General features: G+C 39.2%; 1 protein-coding gene and 1 long non-coding RNA gene across 3 annotated transcripts in view; one reads left to right on the top strand and one right to left on the bottom strand.

The window, feature by feature from the left end:
• Window positions 1-21,949, top strand: part of LOC105390606 (monocarboxylate transporter 10) — a 73,144-nt gene that overhangs the window by 37,056 nt on the left and 14,139 nt on the right. The window contains exon 1 of one of the 2 annotated variants that reach the window (XM_048629334.1): window positions 14,875-16,153. The exons of the other annotated variant lie outside the window; for it this stretch is intronic. Within the exon in view, the coding sequence (XP_048485291.1) occupies window positions 15,871-16,153 (283 nt within the window). The 5' untranslated portion in view covers window positions 14,875-15,870. Of the gene's footprint in view, window positions 1-14,874; window positions 16,154-21,949 lie in introns of those variants that run through there. 2 annotated transcript variants of the gene reach the window in all.
• Window positions 6,651-12,035, bottom strand: LOC125490355. Its single transcript, XR_007267624.1, has 2 exons — window positions 11,918-12,035; window positions 6,651-6,785 (listed from the first exon to the last, which is right to left on the bottom strand). It is a non-coding gene; the product is annotated as an uncharacterized LOC125490355 (long non-coding RNA).

The raw sequence follows: 21,949 nt of genomic DNA, 5'->3' as shown, positions 1-21,949 counted from the left end.
TGGATCAAATAAAATGTTTCAATCCTTTTTTTGTAGATTTATAAAAAAAAACCGGCCAAGTGCGAGTCGGGCTCGCGCACAAAGGGTTCCGTAGCAGCAAAATTACAGTTAAATCAACCTATCTCAAAAACTATAAGAGATACTTTGATCAAACCAAAAATCGTTGAAAGAGTTAATTAGCATGCATCACCTCTATTTTTTTTAGAATTTTATACCCCGTAGTTATAAAAATAGAGGGGGGGGGACATACTTTTTACGACTTTGAGAGCTGATATCTCAAAAACCGTTCACTTTAAGAAAAATGTTTTTTAGAAAACTTTATATCATTTTAAAAGACCTTTCCATTGATACCCCACACGGGTATGTACATCGAAAAAAAAATTTCATCCCTCAGTTACATGTATGGGGGGCCCCACCCCCAATTCTTTTTTTTACTATTTAGTGTCATATTTTTGTAGCGGTTCATACAACACATATTCCCATCAAATTTCATCACTGTAGTACTTATAGTTTCCGAGTAAATCGGCTGTGACAGACGGACAGACGGACAGACGGACAGACGGACATGACGAAACTATAAGGGTTCCGTTTTTGCCATTTTGGCTACGGAACCCTAAAAACTTTGTCTGTACGTACATAATGTACCTACTAACATATTATTTATCAAATTATGTGCTTAATTTTTATAAATACCTACAGTTTACAAAGTTTAACGTATTCGGCAGTATAGTGTTAGTTAATTATAGTAAAGTTACATGTGAGTTTTTTTTTATATAGTACCTACTTATCGTATATTTTTGAGCCTTGCCTCTCCAAAAAGGATTTTTCCATTGCGATCCCGGGACAGAAAGTGTTGATGTACAATGTGATATTATAAAGCACGCACACACACACACACACTTTCCTACATGTACCTACATAAATATAATAAATATTGTTCGCTATCAAAGAAATCATCATCATCATCAGCCAATGATCATCCACTGCTGGACATAGGCCTCTCCCAAGGAGCGCCACAACACTCGGTCCTCGGCCTTCCTCATCCAACCACTACCCGCCACCCGCCTAAGGTCGTCAGTCCAGCGGGCAGGAGGGCGTCCCACGCTGCGTTTGCCTGTTCGTGGTCTCCACTCGAGAACTCGTCTACCCCAACGGTTGTCGGTTCTTCGGCAGATATGACCAGCCCACTGCCACTTCAGCTTACATCTTTTGACAGCTATGTCGGTAACCTTAGTCCTCTGACGGATAACCTCATTTCTGATACGATCCATCAGAGAAACCCCAAGCATAGCTCTCTCCATAGCACGCTGAGCGACTTTAAATCGGTGGACCAGTCCTACCGTCAGTGTCCACGTCTCTGCACCATACGTCATCACTGGCAGGACGCACTGGTTGAAGACTTTTGTCTTCAGGCTCTGAGGAATGGCCGAGGAGAATATGTGACGAAGTTTCCCGAATGCAGCCAGTTCAGTTGGGTTCAGTTGGATGCGCCTTGCAGCCTCCTTGTCGAAGTTGCTTCTGCCTAGCCGAATAGTCTGCCCGAGGTAGACATATTATTGCACAACTTCGATCAAAGAAATGCAATTGAGTATATAGTATATACGTATTTATGTCTTAATTTAAACACTATACACACAGAGTTTCAGTAACGTTGAAGTTGACGACAAACTATCTCCATAGTTTGAATTTGATTAATTTGTTTTAGCATTTACACACTGTGATGATGTTTTGTAAGTAATTTGACGTGATTCTTTATATCATGTGTTTAAGTATTTTGAATTTACTGCAAACTTTAAACAATCTTCCTAATAGCAAACAGCATCAAAATTTTCTACAAAATAGACCGTAAATTTTTGGTTATCAATTTTGATGTGTATTCAGTAGATACGTACTTATTGATTTTTTCCGATATAAAAACCAAAATGGATCTGCCTCTGAAGGGTTACTCTAACTTGATAAAAAAACGCACGAAAAAGAGCTTTCTTGGAAGTCGCACATTTCATAGAGTCGTGAAACAATAGCCCGCAGTGACAACGAATTACAGAGAACCTAGTGCGAAATTTTCTCACCGTTCTAGCAGTGAATACAAAACGATTTATTTTCTCAAAACTCATAATATTATTCTGCATGCAGAATTGTACAACTATTGGAACGAGTGGTCGTACCTATATCTTGCGGTGCTTCTGTATACCCGCCACCACCTGTTTATCCTGCAATCCTGCATCCATCTGGGAATCACGGTAAACCTTCCTGATACTGTCAACACAAATGTTAGCTTCCACGGAAGGTAACTACCTATATTTACCAAACTTGATGCAAAATATATTGTCACGTAAGTTTGAAAGACTCTACAATCCTCTACGATTGGAGAATGTAATGCTGTCATATCATGAAAGAAAGAAAGAATAAAAGAAAAGATATTTACTGCCGAAACATTTGCAAACAACATCATCATAATTATGTATAATGATTTTAACTTAATTAAAAAAGAAACTATGAGATGCAAAATACTCGTATTAATTTCATGACTCTCTTTACGAAAATTCATTGCGGAACTAACTAAAAGCACAAAATACTTAAAAGGGGCAGAAGGAAAAAGTTTTAACACTTTCAAAATCACTGTAAGCTCCAAAAACATAACAAGGGACATTTCGCGTCCGCTCAAAGAATTTTAATAAAGAAAAATGCGCAAGTACGTAAAGGCGCAAATTATTATTTTTAACATATTTGGAGTCAACACGACGCCGCATCCAATGTTTTGAGTCTTTTAGGAATGTTAATTCAATTATGGACATTTCCACTTTTTTAAACATTTAAAATAGTTATATTTTGTGCAAACCTGGCCAATTAAATTCAATTGAGGTTAAGTTAATTAATGTTAATAGAATATAGCGGTTTATACTTCTTATTCTGTTGAAATACCTAAAACCACTGCGAAAATCTAGGTATTAGGTTTGCTAGGTGCCTAAATACATCCTAACTAATATTATAAATGCGAAAGTATAATGGGTCCCAGAGACGATCAAGACGACTTGACAAGTCTACGTGCTTGAAGTGAATATTGATCGTTTACAGCGTTGACTTGACAAGTCCCGTCAATATCTACGGGCTTGACAATACTTGACAAAAAATTTGATTGACGGCACTTGCGCTTGATGCGACTTGACGCGACTTGACAAGTTTTATACATTTGCGTTAATTTTTGGGTCCGCGAGACGATCAAGTCGACTTGACAAGTCTACATGCTTGACGTTTCACGCGCATGTTTCACTTGACGGCACCGTCAAGTCGCGTCAAGTCTCCCGTCAAGTGAAACCGTCAAGCACGTAGACTTGTCAAGCCGACTTGATCGTCTCGCGGACCCATAACTGTGTCTGTCTGTCTGTTACTCTTTCACGCGAAAACTACTGAACGGATTTTAATGAAATTTGGTATACAGATGATCTAGACCCTGAAAAAGAACATAGGCTACTTTTTATCCCGGAATTCCCGCGGGAAAACGGCGAAGCGAAGCTCATATATAACTTGCCACAATCAAAGCTCTACAATCTACAATGTCGTCTTAGCGTCGTACACGGTTGTAACGTCTACGTCGTACGTTCACGCATTTATCCCGTTTTGCGTGAATTGTATGAGCACGCACTGCCTTTTCTATGTATTGGACGTCCTACACGCATTCACACAACACGCAGCGTCATGCGTGTGAGAACCGCTTTACGGGGTTCAGCCGAAATTCAAATTATTTGGGTCATTTATTTATTTAATACTTTGTTGCACAAATATAACATAGGTACAGTGAAACTATTAATTCATGAAATTAATGTTTGAGGAACTAAAATTTTCAGGAGCCTGGCACTATTAGAAAAGGAACATAAAACTCATAACAATTGTTTATGGCAGTTGGCGATTGGCTGTTTTTTAAATTTTCTTATTAATTATTAGGATAATCTATGTAGATAAAAACAACTATTTACGCTTGTTTGCAATTAGGAAGAAGAAGAAAAATATTCGTAGTCAAGCTAGGGAAGTTATTTATCGAGTTTATATACAATGTTTAGCGGAACATGAAGCTGGACACATTTTTTCGAATTTGGAGGATGTTTACGCTCGTACAGCATCTATGACGGGTATGTAACATTGTACAAATTGTAATAATTCATTTTTATCAGTACCAACGCTTCATTTATCAATAAACCTAGGTTTAGAGCCCAAGTCGAACATTGTTTACATACCGCTGGTGGTAGATTTGAGCTGGTTTAAGTTGAGTCAAACCATAACATTTTGATACTTGAAGTTATATTTTTTGTTTACTTACTAAATACTCATTCTGTAACTCTGTTTCTCTTAACTTAAGGGTAGTTTCAAATAATCATTTTTTATTTTATTTTATAGGAGTATCGGACAGTATGGTCTGGCATATTGCAAAAGAGGGCTCTATAATGGAATATTTCTAACTCCTGGAAGAAACAGAACAGGCCGTGTATAAACAGAAATTGATGATTTTACTATGTGTGCCCTTCGTCAACAAATCCGGATATTTTATACAGTTTTAATAACGTTATCTAAATAAATATTTATTGGTTTCACTATTAGCCTTCATATTAACACCTTCTAGCTTGAATAATGAGCTTTTTTGTGGATGGTAAGTTGTATTTAACTACAGAAATAGGATAGGTAGTCACAGGCAAAATTTCAAGTATCAAAGTCAGTTTTGTTTCGCTATATAGGGTTGCTACATGAAAGATAGCTGCGCCCTCATTTAATTTCAGGACTTTATAGTTTCACTGTAATCCTAACTAATATTATAAATGCGAAAGTAACAGTGTCTGTCTGTCTGTCTGTCTGTTACTCTTTCACGCCAAAACTACTGAACGAATTTGAATGAAATTTGGTATACATATGGTCTAGACCCTTAGAAAGAACTACTTTATCCCGGAATTCCCCCGGGAAAACTTTTTAAGGTGAAGCGAAGCTCGCGGGAACAGCTAGTATATTATAAATGTACCAAAGGTCATGTAAGTGAATAAAATGGATTCAATGTATTTGTTCCTGCTTATCAAGTTTTGGACCTTAATCTGTTTTAGTCTGAGCACTTGGCAAATTTAATTTGGTACACCCACAGTTTTGCGTATGCAAATAGTTTATCTAACACCTACTAAAATGTTGTGCGGATTAGTTAAAAGTAATAAATCCTGTGGTTTTACCAGCACATTTATTTTTGTCTGATAAAAAATAAATAGCAGCATCACTTCAACAAACAATAAATATTCCTAATCAGCCGCATAGGTTTTCTAGAATATAACTATATTTTTTCTTTAGTTTTACCTGAAATAAGTATATTTTAACTGTTTTTACGAAACTATTTCAGCGTCTGAGTGTTCCCGCCGTAAATTCAAAAGTGTTATAAATATTATTAGCTAGTAAACTTAACTGAAACAGCCAACACGTCTGACTTTTATGCCGATGTAATTAATTATTACAACATAAACACATCGTAAATGTTATTTTATGTTGTTTTATTACACAAAGAAAAACCATTTAATGTCAAACATTTGTGAAATATGAAAGTTGGAAAGTGATTTGTGTTACGTCTGCTTCTGCCATTTGTATGACTTTAAAACGTTTTTTTCTGGTTTCAGACTCATTTTTTGTTAAATTATATATAGAGAAATCAGTTTGCATTTACTCTTGGTTATAAAATAAGCAAATAAATCTTAGATAGCTGTGGCTATAGACTGTTAAACGGTCTGGAAATAGAATGTATGTACCTACCTTCTCATTCATGTGATAGAGATAGAGACAAGTGGGTAAGTTTTGGATGTACTTACCTAGTTTATAGCACAGAAAACTTAAAGATGGCTTACTCTCAATAGGTGGCATCTCACAGTCGTTTAACATAATAGTAGCTTAATGGCAACTTCCTACAAAATTACATAGTCAATAAAACTAAGACCCTAGATCAACAGAATAATAATATTAATATAAAATATTAGTTACTCCACATAACTACCAGTATGCTAGTACAGGTTTAATAGTTGGTCGAAAACTATAATAGGTTTCTCATTTTCTCGCATACAAAGTGGCGACTAGTGGAAACTATCATGAAACTTATTATGATACATAATTATATGCAGATGATAGAAAAAAACCTAAACATTTTTCGTTATTGTAAATTGCTTAACCTGTACGAGGCACAGTAAATGAGTAAACTGCACAGTTTCATTATTAAAAAAAACCGGCCAAGTGCGAGTCGGGCTCGCGCACAAAGGGTTCCGTAGCAGCAAATATAATATTACAGTTAAATCAACCTATCTCAAAAACTATAAGAGATACTTTGATCAAACCAAAAATCGTTGAAAGAGTTAATTAGCATGCATCACCTCTATTTTTTTTAGAATTTTATACCCCGTAGTTATAAAAATAGAGGGGGGGGGACATACTTTTTACGACTTTGAGAGCTGATATCTCAAAAACCGTTCACTTTAAGAAAAATGTTTTTTAGAAAACTTTATATCATTTTAAAAGACCTTTCCATTGATACCCCACACGGGTATGTACATCGAAAAAAAAAATTTCATCCCTCAGTTACATGTATGGGGGGCCCCACCCCCAATTCTTTTTTTTACTATTTAGTGTCATATTTCAATCAATCAATCTTTGTTTGTGGCTGTATGCCGTGTGTGACTAACACAGCAAATTCGGCCAAAAACGATTGTGGTAAGGTACACACTATGTTAATTGCTGTTTTTACGGTGGGGATTTAAAAATATTTACAAGGTTAACACCTGAAACAAACAGACGAACACAATTTATACAGGGACATCACAAACAGAGGGTTAGTAGGTGTATTATAATGAACACAAACAAATTTATAGTTTAATATTGTTAGTTTTGAAGAATTTATACAGGATGTTAGCGATTGGGGTATGTACAAGTGTTAGTAGGTAATTGATATTTACAGGTCTTGGGATAGAGGGAGGGAGGAAATCATAGAGGGAGGTTTGAAGATTAGGACACTCAAAGAAAAGGTGGTCGACAGATCCTTCGCTGGTGCCGCAGTCACAAACCGAACTATCACGCACCCGAATCCTAGCCAGGTGCACAGGCGTGCACGCATGACCAAGACGGAGTCTGCAGATTGTCGAGGTGGAGGTTTTATCTAGGAGTCTTGCTCTAAAAAACCATGGCCTTTTGGGAATATGTGGTTGGATTAAGGAGTAATACTTACCTTTAATGTTCCTGGAAGCTTCCCAGGACTCCTTCCAGGAATTATCAAGCCTCGGTCCTGCGAGCGAGGCAAGGTCGTGGGCAAAATTATGGTAATGAGTATCCAGGCCCAAGCTAACGGCATCCTTAGCGAAGGAATCTGCACACTCATTACCAATGATGCCACTGTGGCCAGGTATCCAGGCAATAGCCACCTCAATACCCTGAGTCTTGCAACGGAAGAGAGTTTGTCTAATTTGAAGAATGATAGGGAATTTAGATTTAGATTTAAAAGGGAATGAAATAATTGAATGTAAGCAGCTAGAAGAGTCTGATAGAATAATAGTTTTGTTGAGTTTGTGAGACTCAGTGTACTGAAGTGCCTCCAGAATAGCGGTAGCCTCGCCCGTGAAGACCGAGGATTCAGGGGGGAGTTTAAAATTAAGAGTAATTTTGTACTTAGGAAGCCAGACAGCTAGACCGACATTGCTCTTATCTGAAAATTTGGAGGCATCTGTGAAGACTGGAAGCCAACCAGGCCACTCTGTCTGGAGCCTATGAGTCAATGTTTTCTCGGCCCCCGGGGCGTTTTTCACAATGCCCATGTCCATAACAACATTGGGCTGAAAAACCAGGGCATCATAAGGGACACTAAACAGAGGGTTCATTTTAAATTTAATTGAAGGATGAGGAAGGTTGGAAGCAAAAATGAATGATTTGAGAAGGAAGGAAAGGCCATGGGTTTCTTGAGCAAGACATAACCGCTTAAGGGTATCGAGCTTGGACAATAGCGGGTGAGACTCTGATTGCCAGATCCTGAGGAAAAACCTGTCACACAAGTACTGTCTCCGCAGCGAGAGAGGGGGGTCGACACACTCAACCTGAAGGGCATTGGTGGGGGTAGATTTCATTGCACCGGACACTATTCGAAGACACTTGTACTGAACCTTATCAATTTTTTCTAATGCAGCCTTATTACAGGGGTCCAGGATAAATGAGGCATAGTCAAAGTGACTTCGAACAATGGCGTTGTACAGTAGCTTCTGAGAGTATGGATGTGCGCCCCACCAGACACCTGACAGTGACCTGAGGACGTTGACACCCCTCTCGCACTTCTGAGCCACGTAGTTCATGTGATGGCTACCCGACAGCCTGGAATCCAGAATCACACCCAAAAATTTAACTTTATTTGACACAGTGATTGAATGCTCTCCGATAACAACATCCAGATCTGGGATGTTTCTTTTTCTAGTGAAAATCACTGCTGTGCATTTAGTGGGAGAAAGAGATAACCCATGTCTATCCAGCCAATCCGTGAGGTACCTAAGAGCCAGGTTCAGCTGGACATTTGTCTCCGCTAACGAAGGAGAAGCATAATAGAGGGCCAAGTCGTCAGCGTACTGTAGAATGTCGCAAAAGCAGTCAACGGATTTATCTAGATCGTGAGTGTACAGACTGTAAAGGAGGGGGCTTAAGACCGATCCCTGGGGGAGGCCTTTCCAAACAAATTTTGGGGAGTCAAGGGAAGTGGTAGGGGATTTTATGAAGATGGATCTCTCCATGAATAGGCTGCAAACCAGACGGGTAAGCTTCACTGGAATGCTCAGCTGGCGCATTTTCTGCCTGAGCACAGGAAGAAGTACATTATCATAGGCAGACGCTATGTCAAGGAAGACACCCACAAGATATTCTTTCCTCTTAAATGCGATGTGAATATCTGTTGTAAGTATTGCAAGGCTGTCTAGAGTGCTCATCCCTTTCCTAAACCCAAACTGAGTTTTGGCTAGGATTCCTCTATTCTCAATTAGCCATTCGAGCCTGCATTTAATTAAGTGCTCTAAGATTTTCGCCAAAGCAGAGGAGAGGGCGATCGGACGTCGGGAGTTAGGATCACGGGGGTCTTTTCCGGCCTTCAATATGGGAACAACTATTTGCTTACTCCATGAGCATGGAGTAACTCCGTACTCAAGGAAGTAGTTTATCAGCTCCAAGTAGGCCTGCTTGACCTTGAGGCTTGATTTTGAAAGGAAAGAGTATGGGATGCCATCAATACCTGGAGATGAATCAGTTAAACCGGATAAAGCAGATTGGAGTTCATCCATAGAAAATGGAGAATCCAATCTGTCTGAAGATGGTAAGAGAGCTGGTGGGGGACGGAGAGCACTGGAGTGTGGGACATAAGGTGGAGCCAGTTTATCGCTGAACCCTTCTAGCCATAGAGAGGGATCATTGCTCAAGATATCTTCGACGTTAAGGGAACCGCGATATCGGCGAATGTATCTCCACACCAGAGAAGGAGGGGACCTAGGCGAAAGATTTTCACAAAATCTGATCCAGCCCTGTTTCTTTTTCTTCTTAAGGAGCCGTTTGGTGCGTGCAGCTATCCTTTTGTAGTTTATAAAATTTTCCATGCTCATATTAGCAATATAAACATCCTCTGCATTTTTGCGCTCGTCAACAGCCAAGGAGCAGTCGGAGTCCCACCAAGGAGGTGAGACTCTTTGGCCTTTTCGCGATTTTCTATTTTTGGCAGAGGATGTTAGAGCTTTTTCAAAAAGGTCGTAGTTGTATAAAAAGTTGTCACTAGTACAGGGTTGGATCAGACTGAGCTTATCTTCAACCGAGGTGATGAAGTTAGACCACTCATTCCTGCCTATCACGTACCTTGGGAAGGCACATGTATCAGCAAGAATGGTGGATCTGGTAGGGAGCGTAATAGAAATGGGAAAATGATCACTCCCAAAGGTATTTGGGAGGACCCTCCAGAATATTGATGTTGAAAGAAGAGGAGACGAGAAAGTGAGATCGACAGCACTTTTTGGGTTCTGACGGGGTAGGACTCGACGGGTAGGAGAGCCGTCATTTAAAATACAAACATCTAAGGTATCAAGCATGTCTAAGAGGGCGATTGCAAAAGCGTCAGTGTGGTAAGAACCCCATGAGGTATGGTGGGCATTAAAGTCCCCCATGATCAGAAGAGGTTGCGGGAGAGAAGAAATTATATTATAAAAAGATGGGAGGTGAGAAGGGTGGGGATCAGGGAAATACACGGACACGAAAGTAATGTCTAAAGCCCTAAGGGCCACAACATTAAATTCCTGTCCGTGGGGAGGGGTAGGGATAGAGGAGAAGGTAAGGGTACGCTTCACAAGTAAAGCGCACCCAGCAAACCCGTCATCCCTGTCATCCCGCAGACACGAGTAGCCCGGAACTCGGAAACGAGAACCCGGCGCCAGCCATGACTCCGAGATGGCAACAATGACGGGCTTGATGTCATCTATTAAGTTGAGTACTTCATGTTTTTTACTTTTAAGGCTCTGAGCATTCCACTGAAGGACCCGGGTCGGGTTCAGAGCCATTCTGGCTGAAGGAGGAGAGTTCTCTAATCTTAAGTGCAACGTGGGGCGGTATTGTGTCGCTGAATTTAGACAGCAGACTGACAACTAATGAAAGTAAGTTATCCAATAAGTTGTCATTGGGAGTAATCACATTCAGGGCACTTCCATTAGGAAGTGAGGAAGATGGTGATGAGATAATGGCCTGATGGGCAAGTCTGTCATAGCCAGGAGAAAGTGGAGACCTAGGCCTGCGTTGAGTGGTCACAGTCTTTTTGTAGGATTTATTAGGAGATGGGCCATTAGGTTGTGTAGATGCTACTTCAGCAAATGATTTTTTGCTCTTAGGAAGTCGAGCATCAGCTTCAGCGAACGAAATGCTGTCCTGAGACATAATGACTTTTATGGATTTTTGTCTAGCTTGTTCTGGACAGTTCTTATCCGTGGAAGCATGGCTTCCTGAGCAGTAAATGCAAGTGGGAGGGTCTGCATCGCATGTCTCACCCAAGTGTGGTTGGGCACACTTGAAGCAGCAAGGCTTTGATCGGCAATTAGCCTTCACATGGCCAAACCTGCAGCAAGCGTGGCACTGGATGGTTGGGTAGGTGTATCTGTCAACTTCTACAGCAGCACGGAAAGAGTAAATTTTTTCTGGGAGGTATTGTCCCCTGAAAGTGATTACTACGCTTTGAGTAGGGACATATGAAACGTTTCCATTGTTGATCACTTTGCGACTAAATCTGCGTGCTTTAAGAACAATACCGCATCCATGGGGGAGGTCCAAAGAACCCACAAACTCATCCATGGAGAGATCCACTGGGACTCTCCTAGCAACACCCATACGGGTGATGTGGTAAGTTGGGATAACTGCCTTAAACTTGTTTGGGGACAGAGCTGGGTGGTTGATAAATTCGTTGGCCGCTCCCGCAGACTTAAATTCCACAGTAACACGGTTACGACCTGTCATTTTTACACCACCTCTGGTGATGTCAGTCACTTTGTGGTTGTACAAAAATTGTCCAAACTTAATAGCCCTCAGCGGGGTCCCAGAAGCTGGACTTCCTGAAGAGCTATCCTGAGAAACGTGGACGATAAATGGTCCAGGGTCACTGTCATCGTACACCTTAGTGGCGTCGAGACTCGGGTGCGTATAAATGGTCTGTATGCTAGCAGACGCGAGATCGGGGTTTAGGATTACTCTCTTACCTTGTTGAGAAGGTTGTATATCATCCCTAGGGCGCTTTCGCGTCTCCTGGGGAGTATCCGTCAGCATTATATCCGGCGAAAGATCTGGCGGGTCGGGATCTGGAGGACGATCTGAATGGTACTCCATTTCAGAAAGGGAAAGAGGGTTTACTGACAATCACAACACTCACCAGTTACCACCACCACAATAACAACAAATAACAGGTATTAACTATGTAAATTGGCACAGAAAAAGGTCCGAAATCGCGATGATTGTTAGGAACACGTGGGTACCCCAGTCACGCACGAAAAAGAATTGATGTCATATTTTTGTAGCGGTTCATACAACACATATTCCCATCAAATTTCATCACTGTAGTACTTATAGTTTCCGAGTAAATCGGCTGTGACAGACGGACAGACGGACAGACGGACAGACGGACATGACGAAACTATAAGGGTTCCGTTTTTGCCATTTTGGCTACGGAACCCTAAAAAGAAATAAATAAATAGCTCGGTGCAGTTCAAACTGTGTAATCTGATCGTAACGATACTAACGATCTTATACCGTGTATGTCCTCCATTAGGTCTTCTGTACGACTGCTACATCTGTAGTTTAGCTGTGGTTTAAGGGTTGCCGAGGGGTTGGTTGTTTGTTATACCGGGATTTATAGCTGCATGTTGTCGAGACAACACAAATATAATGAACAGGGCTAAGTGCGAATACTATGTACATTACATTATTACCATATTTGCTGACTATCAACTATTCTTGTACAAACATTTTATTACCCAGCTACGGCGAAAGGTGTGTTATATAGTAAAACCATATAGGATATTTTCCACCGAATTAAAAGAACGATCTTTCAGTTTACAAGAGGTTTGCAGCCATCATCATCGTGGTACTTACTGTCTGTCTAAAGAACACAAGGTCTCTCTGGTTAAACTTCGATTGACCTGTAGATAGTATTATTAATGGAATTAGATACCTATGTATTTCAAATAAAATTATCGAGGATATCGTAAATATTAGACAGGTAGGTACATAAAGAGATGTAGGTAAGTAACAATTTGTTTGTGTCACATATCCGGCTACGAATGCAGAACGGATATAAGGATAATTTAACCAAGATAATCGTTATAAAATAACTGTTTATTAAATAACTGTAATACTTTGAACTGATGATGACTACTGAACAAATTTTGTCAATTCGCGAAAAAAAAATGCTCCAGGGAAGAACCCTAAGACAACTCAGCAAAAGCATTAAACATAATTTGTGGTCGCTTATATCTGTTTATCAATATGATTAAATGATTTATCTGCATAAAACTTTATCTAACTCGTGTATTAATGGCCAAAGTTAGAGGGCCTGAGCGTTAATATCTATTACGGGTAGGGCTCTCGGAGAATTAACGTACAGTTGTCCCAAATTAATAATGCACATGCAGATCTTCACACCCGAATCATTAAATCGTAAGAGCCTTAAAAAAACACTTGCATTTTGCACCTTGTTCGAAAGAAATAGGAGTCAATATCATGTGTCACATAATCGAAAACAACCGATCTGTCAAAGATTTCTATGCGCATTATCAATTTTGGAGCACTGTACTGTTTGTGAAAAAAAAGTACTAATAGGGTTCCATAGGTACGGTGTACAAGCGTACTTTTACATTGGACTTTATTAACATAATAATATATGTACCTTTACTATTCTCTCAATAACATAATTATATTTTAATCCGACACTCAAGTTCGCATTTATTCTGTTATAAATATTTTTATACGAATTAGTTAATATTATTATCAAATTTTCCTATGCCTGTTTACGAAGATATTTTATTTCATGAGTGTATAATGAGGTTGATTCTGAGGACACAAAATTAAATTTTAGCAATTAGGTATTAGAAAAATATATTTACGGAAACACTAACATAAATGTACTTAGTTACCTACATTCTTACATTACACAGATACATTATACGACCTAATGTCCTCCTTCTAAGTATTGCTTGTGATAACCTTTTTACGAAATCGAGAGGTCAAAAAAGAAAATTATAGTTAGACGAGGGTGCGACGTTTTACACATCGTAAATTATTCTACTACCCGATATTCAAAAAATTTTATTAAGTATGTCCTTTTCCTTTTTGGATAGAAAACGAAAAAAACCGGCCAAGTGCGAGTCGGGCTTGCGCTCGAAGGGTTCTGTTTAAACTTTCGATGGATGGATCTCATATTCATTGAAAGTATTTAGCGTCACGTAGAAAGCAATAGAATCCAGTACTTACTACATTTAAACTCTACGTTAAATGAATAATCTATAGAATGATAAAACTTATACATATTCTTATATTATACTATTATACATAAAGCCATATCACAGTAGAAGTAGTTGTTTGGGGGATTTATTAAAGACACATTACCGACATTAATGTCGGTCGAAATGAACCGCTAATTAGCCTTAAAAGTGTTATGGTGCCATTAATATGACACGAAGCGGGATAAAAACTAGCGAAAACATCATTATCTGGAACTAATCTCAAGTTATTTGTATCGGTAGGAAATGGGACGAGCATTTTCTTTGATCGCCTCTTTCGCTTCGTTCGAGTGTTACGACTTTATCAAACTGATGACTGAAAATGTATGGTTCCGTGCGGTTTCTTAAAATTTAATTGCTAACAAATTTAAATTAAAAAATCAATAATTGGGTGCTAACAGACTAAAAAATATTGTGACTATTTGTGACTACGTATACGTAGGTTGTACGTAATACTACGACCTAAACCAAACTCTACCTATTCCCATGCAATTGAAATTTCAATACCCACGCGATCTCAATTTGAAATCTGCTGGAGGAAAATATACTAAGTAAACACTATATTTAATGTCGAGTATGTATTCTTATCAAATAAACATACAAAAATATACCCCAATAACTTCTTTATTACCATCTCTTACGATGCCCCAATGGAGAATAAAGAAGCATATTTATAAATGCTGAGGCCAAACTGTTTTATGTTAATCCGTTTTAAATGATGGCTTTGTGTTTTTTTTTTATTTGCTTCATTCAGATTTTTTTCAATTATAATTAAGTAGGCAATTAGCCTTTATAAATATGAAACTTTATGTGGAATATTAATAATTAAATGATCTTCTTGGTTGAACTCAAACTTAAAAACCAAATTGTTTGCTGAATGATTGGGCCACCTGTGAACTGAGACTTTAGATGTAGTTTGTAAAATCGTACTGATACGGTTGTTAAATAGTTTATTATAAAATACATTATAAGTACCTACTTATACTAGTTATTATGCTCTGGTTATACTTAGGTAGGTATAGGATTGCATCGACAGAAAGATAGATTTCGTAAATTACGTTAGGCTAGGTTAGTATATAAGGCAGCTGAAGGAACTCAGTCGGGTGGATGAATATAACAAATCATGCCAGTTTATTGCGTTACCCAGTACACATGTTTTCGTCAGTTTCGCTTTATGAAACGTAATGAAAGCATTCTGTCACTCGCTGACACGGGACGTACAATAGCGTACGTTTTGTAGATCGTAGCTTGTGATTACGCGACACTTTTCGCAGTCACTCGCACAAAAAATACTTGGGGAAGTTACAAAAACACGTGAATGTAGTTTCCGAAATTATGTATAACTCTCCAAGGCCAACGACTCGCATCCATATAAGGGCACACCATCAATCATATTTCCAACCGAAACGTGAAATCCGATCTGTGTTTTCGATAAAAAAGAACCCTACAAAATTTCGTTTACTCTCTGAAACCGTACCAATTTACACACGTTACGCAGCGTTTTTATTTAAACGGAAAAAATGCACATACTAAACGAATTTAATTTCGATCCCTCGCCTGGGCGTTTTTCACCATCAATTAATCCTTCAACAGTGTAGTGGTATAATATGCAAACGGACACACATAATTTACATTAGCCGTGCCGGTAAAAGCGCTAACAGGAATGGTGCACAACTGTTTACAAACCTGAAGAGAAGCATGGACACACCTTGACCATCACCGAATTGAAAACAATGTGATAGAGGGTGCTAGCTACGTGTATAAAGAGTTGGGCGACAGCGGGGAGCGTTGGAGCGGCGATGCGGGGCGCGCAGGATGCTCAGGGCTGATGGAAGACTCGTGGTCGTCGGGAGGGGCGCCGCTGCTGCGCACGCGCTCCCTGCCGCTGGTGCTGGAGGCGCCCAGTGGCGCCCCCACGCGGCACACCAAGCTCGACCCCAGGACGCTGCTCACGCTCACCCGGCACTACTACCCGGAGGGCGGCTGGGGCTGGGGCGTGGCGCTGGCGGCCACCCTGGCGCAGATGCTGGCGCATGGGCTGCATCAGGCCTCCTCGATCATAGCGGTGGAGGCGGTCAGGAAATTTGGGCCCGAGGTTCGGATGCAGGCAGGTGAGATGTTGTTCAAATACTGAGGTTACGGGGAGGATTTTGAAGATTAAAAGATAAACAATAATTGCAAGTCAGTTGTTATAAGTTTGCTTCAGAATCAGCCTCAATCATCACAATAAATTTCAAATCAATAAATTTTCGTCTCGTTTCACTCCTCTCACTCACAAAATATTATTGCAGATATTTAATATTAAGGCTTTAACTTTAAAAATCTAATTTAATTATTACTTATAATGCATGCTGTATTCGCCTGTTATTGAAGATGCATTTATCATTTAACTACTGTATTTTTATTAAGCATGAATTTAATGTAATCTTTGTTGGCGAATCATATATAAATAAATAAATAATATTGCTCACATAAAATTTCGAAGTTCCCAAACAGTAGCAGTATAATAGGATGAAATAAAAATTAGCTGCCGGTTTATTAACGGCGCGTCTGGAAAAGTTCGTATCTAACGGTTTTCGCTGCATCATTGATGGCAGATACTGTCGAACTTGGCGGTTACATTGCGGAAAAGTTCCCGACATCGCTACAAACCCATTACATTCTGCACCAGCGATTATACACAATGATCTCCAGTTGAAACTGTCTAACTTGTTTGTACTCTCGGATTTCACTTTCCTTCCCCAATAAAGGTTCAACGCACCCCTTTCTTGTACGTTGTTGGTACACGCATTACGAATCTCCTTTAGGTAAATAACATTCAAGTGGAGAGGTAAGTGAATCACAGGATTCACGGGGCCCCTTTGAAAGTTTCACAATACGCAAGATCATTTTACGCGAAGAAAAATGACGGTATTTTTCATGAGGTGGCTTTGTTGTAAGTATTACCTCTATATCACTCGTTTACTGCTGAGACAAATTGAATGCGACGGATGGATGGTGCGGGGGAAAATACGCAGATGAACGCATAGATATGACTCGTCTGAGCACTTGTATGTTTAGTTAAAAGAGAACACAAGATTCGTCTTCTTTTTGCTTGGTCGTTCGCTGGTGGCAGGCGATGAAGCAAAAAATTCGCTCGCGCGTGCAAATGCATTTCATTTATGAAATTGAGCAGTGAAGGAGCCACTCTTAGCTCCACTTAAGGGTAAGTAAATATAAAAATACACGTTCGTAAAGTGGTTGGTATATTCCCAAGGGGTTAGGCATTGTCTTGATCTGGCAGGAGTCCCGGGGGGTTATTAATGTGTGGTTAGAATGCCCTTGGGCGTCTAATACAGGACCCCTTGATTTACGCTATCACTTTCGTAGGCCTTTGCCTATGTTATCGACATCCAGAACTCAATATTTACTGCCTAAAGAATAAGGACAATTACTTTTCCCTACTTTAGTCCTGTGAATTATAGTTTAGTGCCATTACGTTATTTCTATTGTCCATAAAACATCGGCACACGAGGTAAACATCTTAGTTTCCGATATTCCATGAACTGTCATTTACGATTATTCAAATCGTATAAATAAGTTCTGCCTCTATCTTATTGCGCCGTTTCCATAATAAAAGTCGTAAAATCGCCCCTCTTTGACCTATTTGCGTAAATTCGCATTGTTGCGGCAGCTTTATTGCCCTCAAACCCAGTTAAGGCGTTGAATACTTCCTGAAACTGAAGCTGCGGCTAGACTTTATTTCGACGGATAAAAAGTTCCAATTTATTCTCATATAATAAGCAAGGAACCCGACTTTATTTTATACTATCTATCCTGGTTATTTTCAGTCACAGGAAAGTATGTAGTTTTGTCGTCGCATGAAACTCGAGTGGATTCGAAATTCAACAGTGTCTCGATTTTTCCAGGAAACGGAAATGAATCGTTGACTCGTGGCTGCAGTAACGCGCGCGCTTTTCACAGCGAAAAGATTCACAAGAGTTTATGTCACATTCAGGTTATTATAGCTAGATTACAGCCACATTACAGCCATTTAGGATGCTGGATATACGGATATGACGTCATTATCACCATCTAAAAACTATTACTGGGTGACGAGCGCTAGTTTCACGGTCCTTGTATGAGGATTTGAGATCCAAATATCTCCACGGTATATTCTTGCGAAAGCTTACTTGGATCTTCGCTTTCGCAATTTGATCGTCTGTACATATACAGTCTATAGAAATGCACGGAAGTTATATAGTTACCGACTAAACCATTGATCGCTTGGTATAAGTATAATTACCTATCTATAAGTACTTATTTAATATGGTAAAAATTATTCACTTACAAACATATTTAAAATACGTATCATTCATCACTATTACCTACCGGAGCGCGGAGCTGGCCTATCTCATTCTGATTTTACAAGACCCACAAAAAAAGGCATCAGATTTTCCGCACCGCCCAGCTGCCATCGACGTCATATCACACACACACACACATAAGAACAGTAAACCGATATCAGTACAGCAGCAAAACACGCGTGATAAGCGTCCTCATTTCGCCTGTAATTTATTAGGAGTTGCGACACTGCTTATATTTTTAATATGGTGAAGGCTTGACATGTAACGCCGGCCTCCCTAACGCACATTCATCATCCAAAGGAGGTTTAATATGTTGGCACCCGGTGACAGGACCATGCTGATAACGAATATCCGTTTTTGCTTCGTAACGAGGTTGATATATTTTTTTTATATCTACAATGGAAGACTACGAATACTACTTAGTTCCACATTTATACAGGGTAGAAAAAAATAATGAGCCCTGGAGGGCTAATAAGCTTTCATTGCAGAATTGTTACTTTTAAATATAAAGGAAATGAGCTAATTTATGTTTTAAGTAGGTAAGTACTTCGCTTTTAGGCCCTATTTATTTATCCCGCCATGTGCCCTGGATCGTGTACCTAATGCATTTTTATCGTATCGTAGTAAGTATTTGAATATACATATTCAGACGATCCCTAAACCATTAGCTACATTATGCATAGGTTCCAAAATTAGTAGATTTTTTTACTACTCGAGTAGGTATCGAATGAAAATCGCATCGCCAACTCTCTAAGTAATTAATTAGAAGAGCATATTCAATCAACCATTATGGCTGAGCCAAGAAACTTTTACACGGAGTAGAGTGACTGAGCTCAAAGTAACTTCTATAAAAACTGTCACTTAGGATCTTGCGAGCTGTGAACCAAACACAAAATCAGTGAAGCATAATAATAAGCTGTCCTTTATAAATCATTGTCTCCTGTCCCTTTGAATTTGACAGGATCTAAGAATCCAATAACTCTTCTCCGCGAACCCTGGGTTTAGGCACACAAGAAGTATAAAACCCAACTACAAAAATATACCCCCATTATCTTGTCCTGTGTGGAAAGGATAATGATAAATGAGCATATTTTGACGCAGATGATGCTACGATGGCCAAGCTGGACCATGTCCAATCTCGATAGAGCGTTTATACAAGGCATTAATATTGTAATAATGTGTATCTTACGAGTAGGTATCGTCTTATTTTCCGATCACTGTAAACACGTTTATTCACTTTTTAAGTCTGAAAATACCATGAATAACAATATGTATCTAACCGATACATGGTCATAAGCTTTCGCGGTTTTTATGTGTGTTTTTGCCCAATTCAGTAAAAGTGCAACTTTGTCCAAATATTTCAAAATATGAAAGATTTCGCCGCTGAACTATTTTCAGGCAAAGTCCCAGTGCGATTCCATTGCAACTGACTGTTATTATCGGCTCCCAGTGCACAGAGCACGAAAAATATACAATTTATTCAAAAACGAAAAAGCTAAAGCCAACTTCCGAGCTATTCCGTTACACTTTTTTTTCATATATTTCAGAATTGAAAAGTGGGTTTAGCCGATTAAAAAGTTTTAAGCTTCAGTGCCGACCGAAAATTGAATTTGCTACGTGATCTTCAAATAGTCCTTTCAGTGAATTCATGAGGAATGAAATAAGTGCGTACGTGATAGCTTGGAGCAGTGTTTAATTAGTGAATCGGACCACGTTTGCTATCTGGTTCAGAATGGCCAGCGCTCGCCGCTCACACGGAGGCAGACAATTTAGCAATTGTATACAAGACGATGACGCGGCAGATTCCCTTTATTTCGATTCGATTGAGAGACGCGAGAAATCCTATGTCTCTTAAAGCTTCAGATCCCGACAGAAGAATAAGCTCGGATTTTATTTATTGCGTTATTTTTCTTTTTTACTATCGAGCTTTATAAAGTCTCAATTTCAGAATAAGTTCAGTTATTTTCAAGTGATCAGTTCTATTTGGAAAGCAAGCAACCTATTTAATGCCTTTAAAAATAAAACTCACAAATTTATAGCTTTGGAAAAAGCATTCTACTTCAAACATTTACATTAGAAAGAAATTTGGTGATTTCATTCAGTTTTTATAGTTTTCTGCTTTTATTTTGAGGGAGAAAAATAAATATTTAGATTTCCCTACTTTTTAGTTTTTGGTAGCGACGTAAATGCTCAAAAACGGCAGAATTTATCTGAAAACAAAACAATAAGCTTTTTACTTTATTCAGACCTAGATATGTTTGTTTACCGCGGTCGTCTATACTGTAAATTTACTAAGCGAGCATTGCTTTTTATTACGAGCAGCGGGCTGGCTAGTCTATTCTGCCCTATCGGGTCTACAAATCTTAATTTAGTAAGTTGCAAATGAGAAAACTTATCAACAAGGCAACGTTGTCCACGGAGCTAACGGCAATCGCGCCACGCGTCACTCATCAATCTAGACAGAACGGCAACTTTTTATTTATATACCTCTCGAAGAAACCTAAAAGTCGATGAACTTGACAGGACGCCTGACGGGGACTTTTTCAATAGCGCTGTTTGTCACTCGCCAAACTAAATCTTGACTAAAACGATTGCATTCTTTTACGAGAGACCCTTAAGCTCTTTGGTGAAACAGCAGCCTGATAGCATTATATGACATGACTAATACTCGACTAAAGTTGGGAGACAATCCGTCTCTACGAGCCGTCTGTGGAACTTTACTAAGATTTACTGACTAGAGTTGCCTACATTATTACGCTGTTGCGTGTTTTGAAACTATACAAGGCCAGAACGCACCCATAGTGTACTAGCACTGTATAGTTTCAAGTGAAAAAAAATAATATTTTACTTGAAAATATACACGATTTGTGCGTACTAATCGCGTATACTTTCAAGTTGGGATTTACTGAATCGTTCTTGAAAATATACATTGCTATTACGCACATTGCTTGATTGGCGTACTTGTCGCATATAATTTATACCTACACGCTGATTCTGATTTACTTCACTATTTCGGTAAATGTACATGACTACAATTTACTTGTTCTGCCTGTCATACCTATAGAATGTTAATAAATAAAGATGAACAAGCTCTAATTTGATTGATAAAATGATATTTATAGCAATCATACTTGCAAGTAAGAATACTAATATCTAATATGGATTAAGAGTAATGCCTACTACACTCACGAGCAATGAAAAAGTTCCAATGACGATAGCTCCTAAACGGACTGAAAAGACTAGCTTAATGACGCCGTCGGCAATATTAAAGTACATTTAACAGCGCATCAAAATATTATTATAACCAACTAAAAACGTAAATTTTGATCAAATTCTAAATTAAATCACACACACACACGCACTCACGCCTTGTACTAACTAATGTACTCCCTTGCGGGGTAGGCAGAGGTGCATTGCTGCACCCACTTTTCGCCAGAGTGTAATGTTAGTCCCAATGTAATAGGGGGCGGGCCTATTGCCATTTTACGGGCACATCCAAGACCCGAGAACAAATATCTGTGTTTAAACAAATATCTGCCCCAGCCGGGAATCGAACCCGGG

Source organism: Plutella xylostella, chromosome 23 (assembly GCF_932276165.1).
Source record: "Plutella xylostella chromosome 23, ilPluXylo3.1, whole genome shotgun sequence".
Lineage (NCBI taxonomy): Eukaryota > Metazoa > Arthropoda > Insecta > Lepidoptera > Plutellidae > Plutella > Plutella xylostella.
This window is presented reverse-complemented; position numbering and strand designations above follow the sequence as displayed.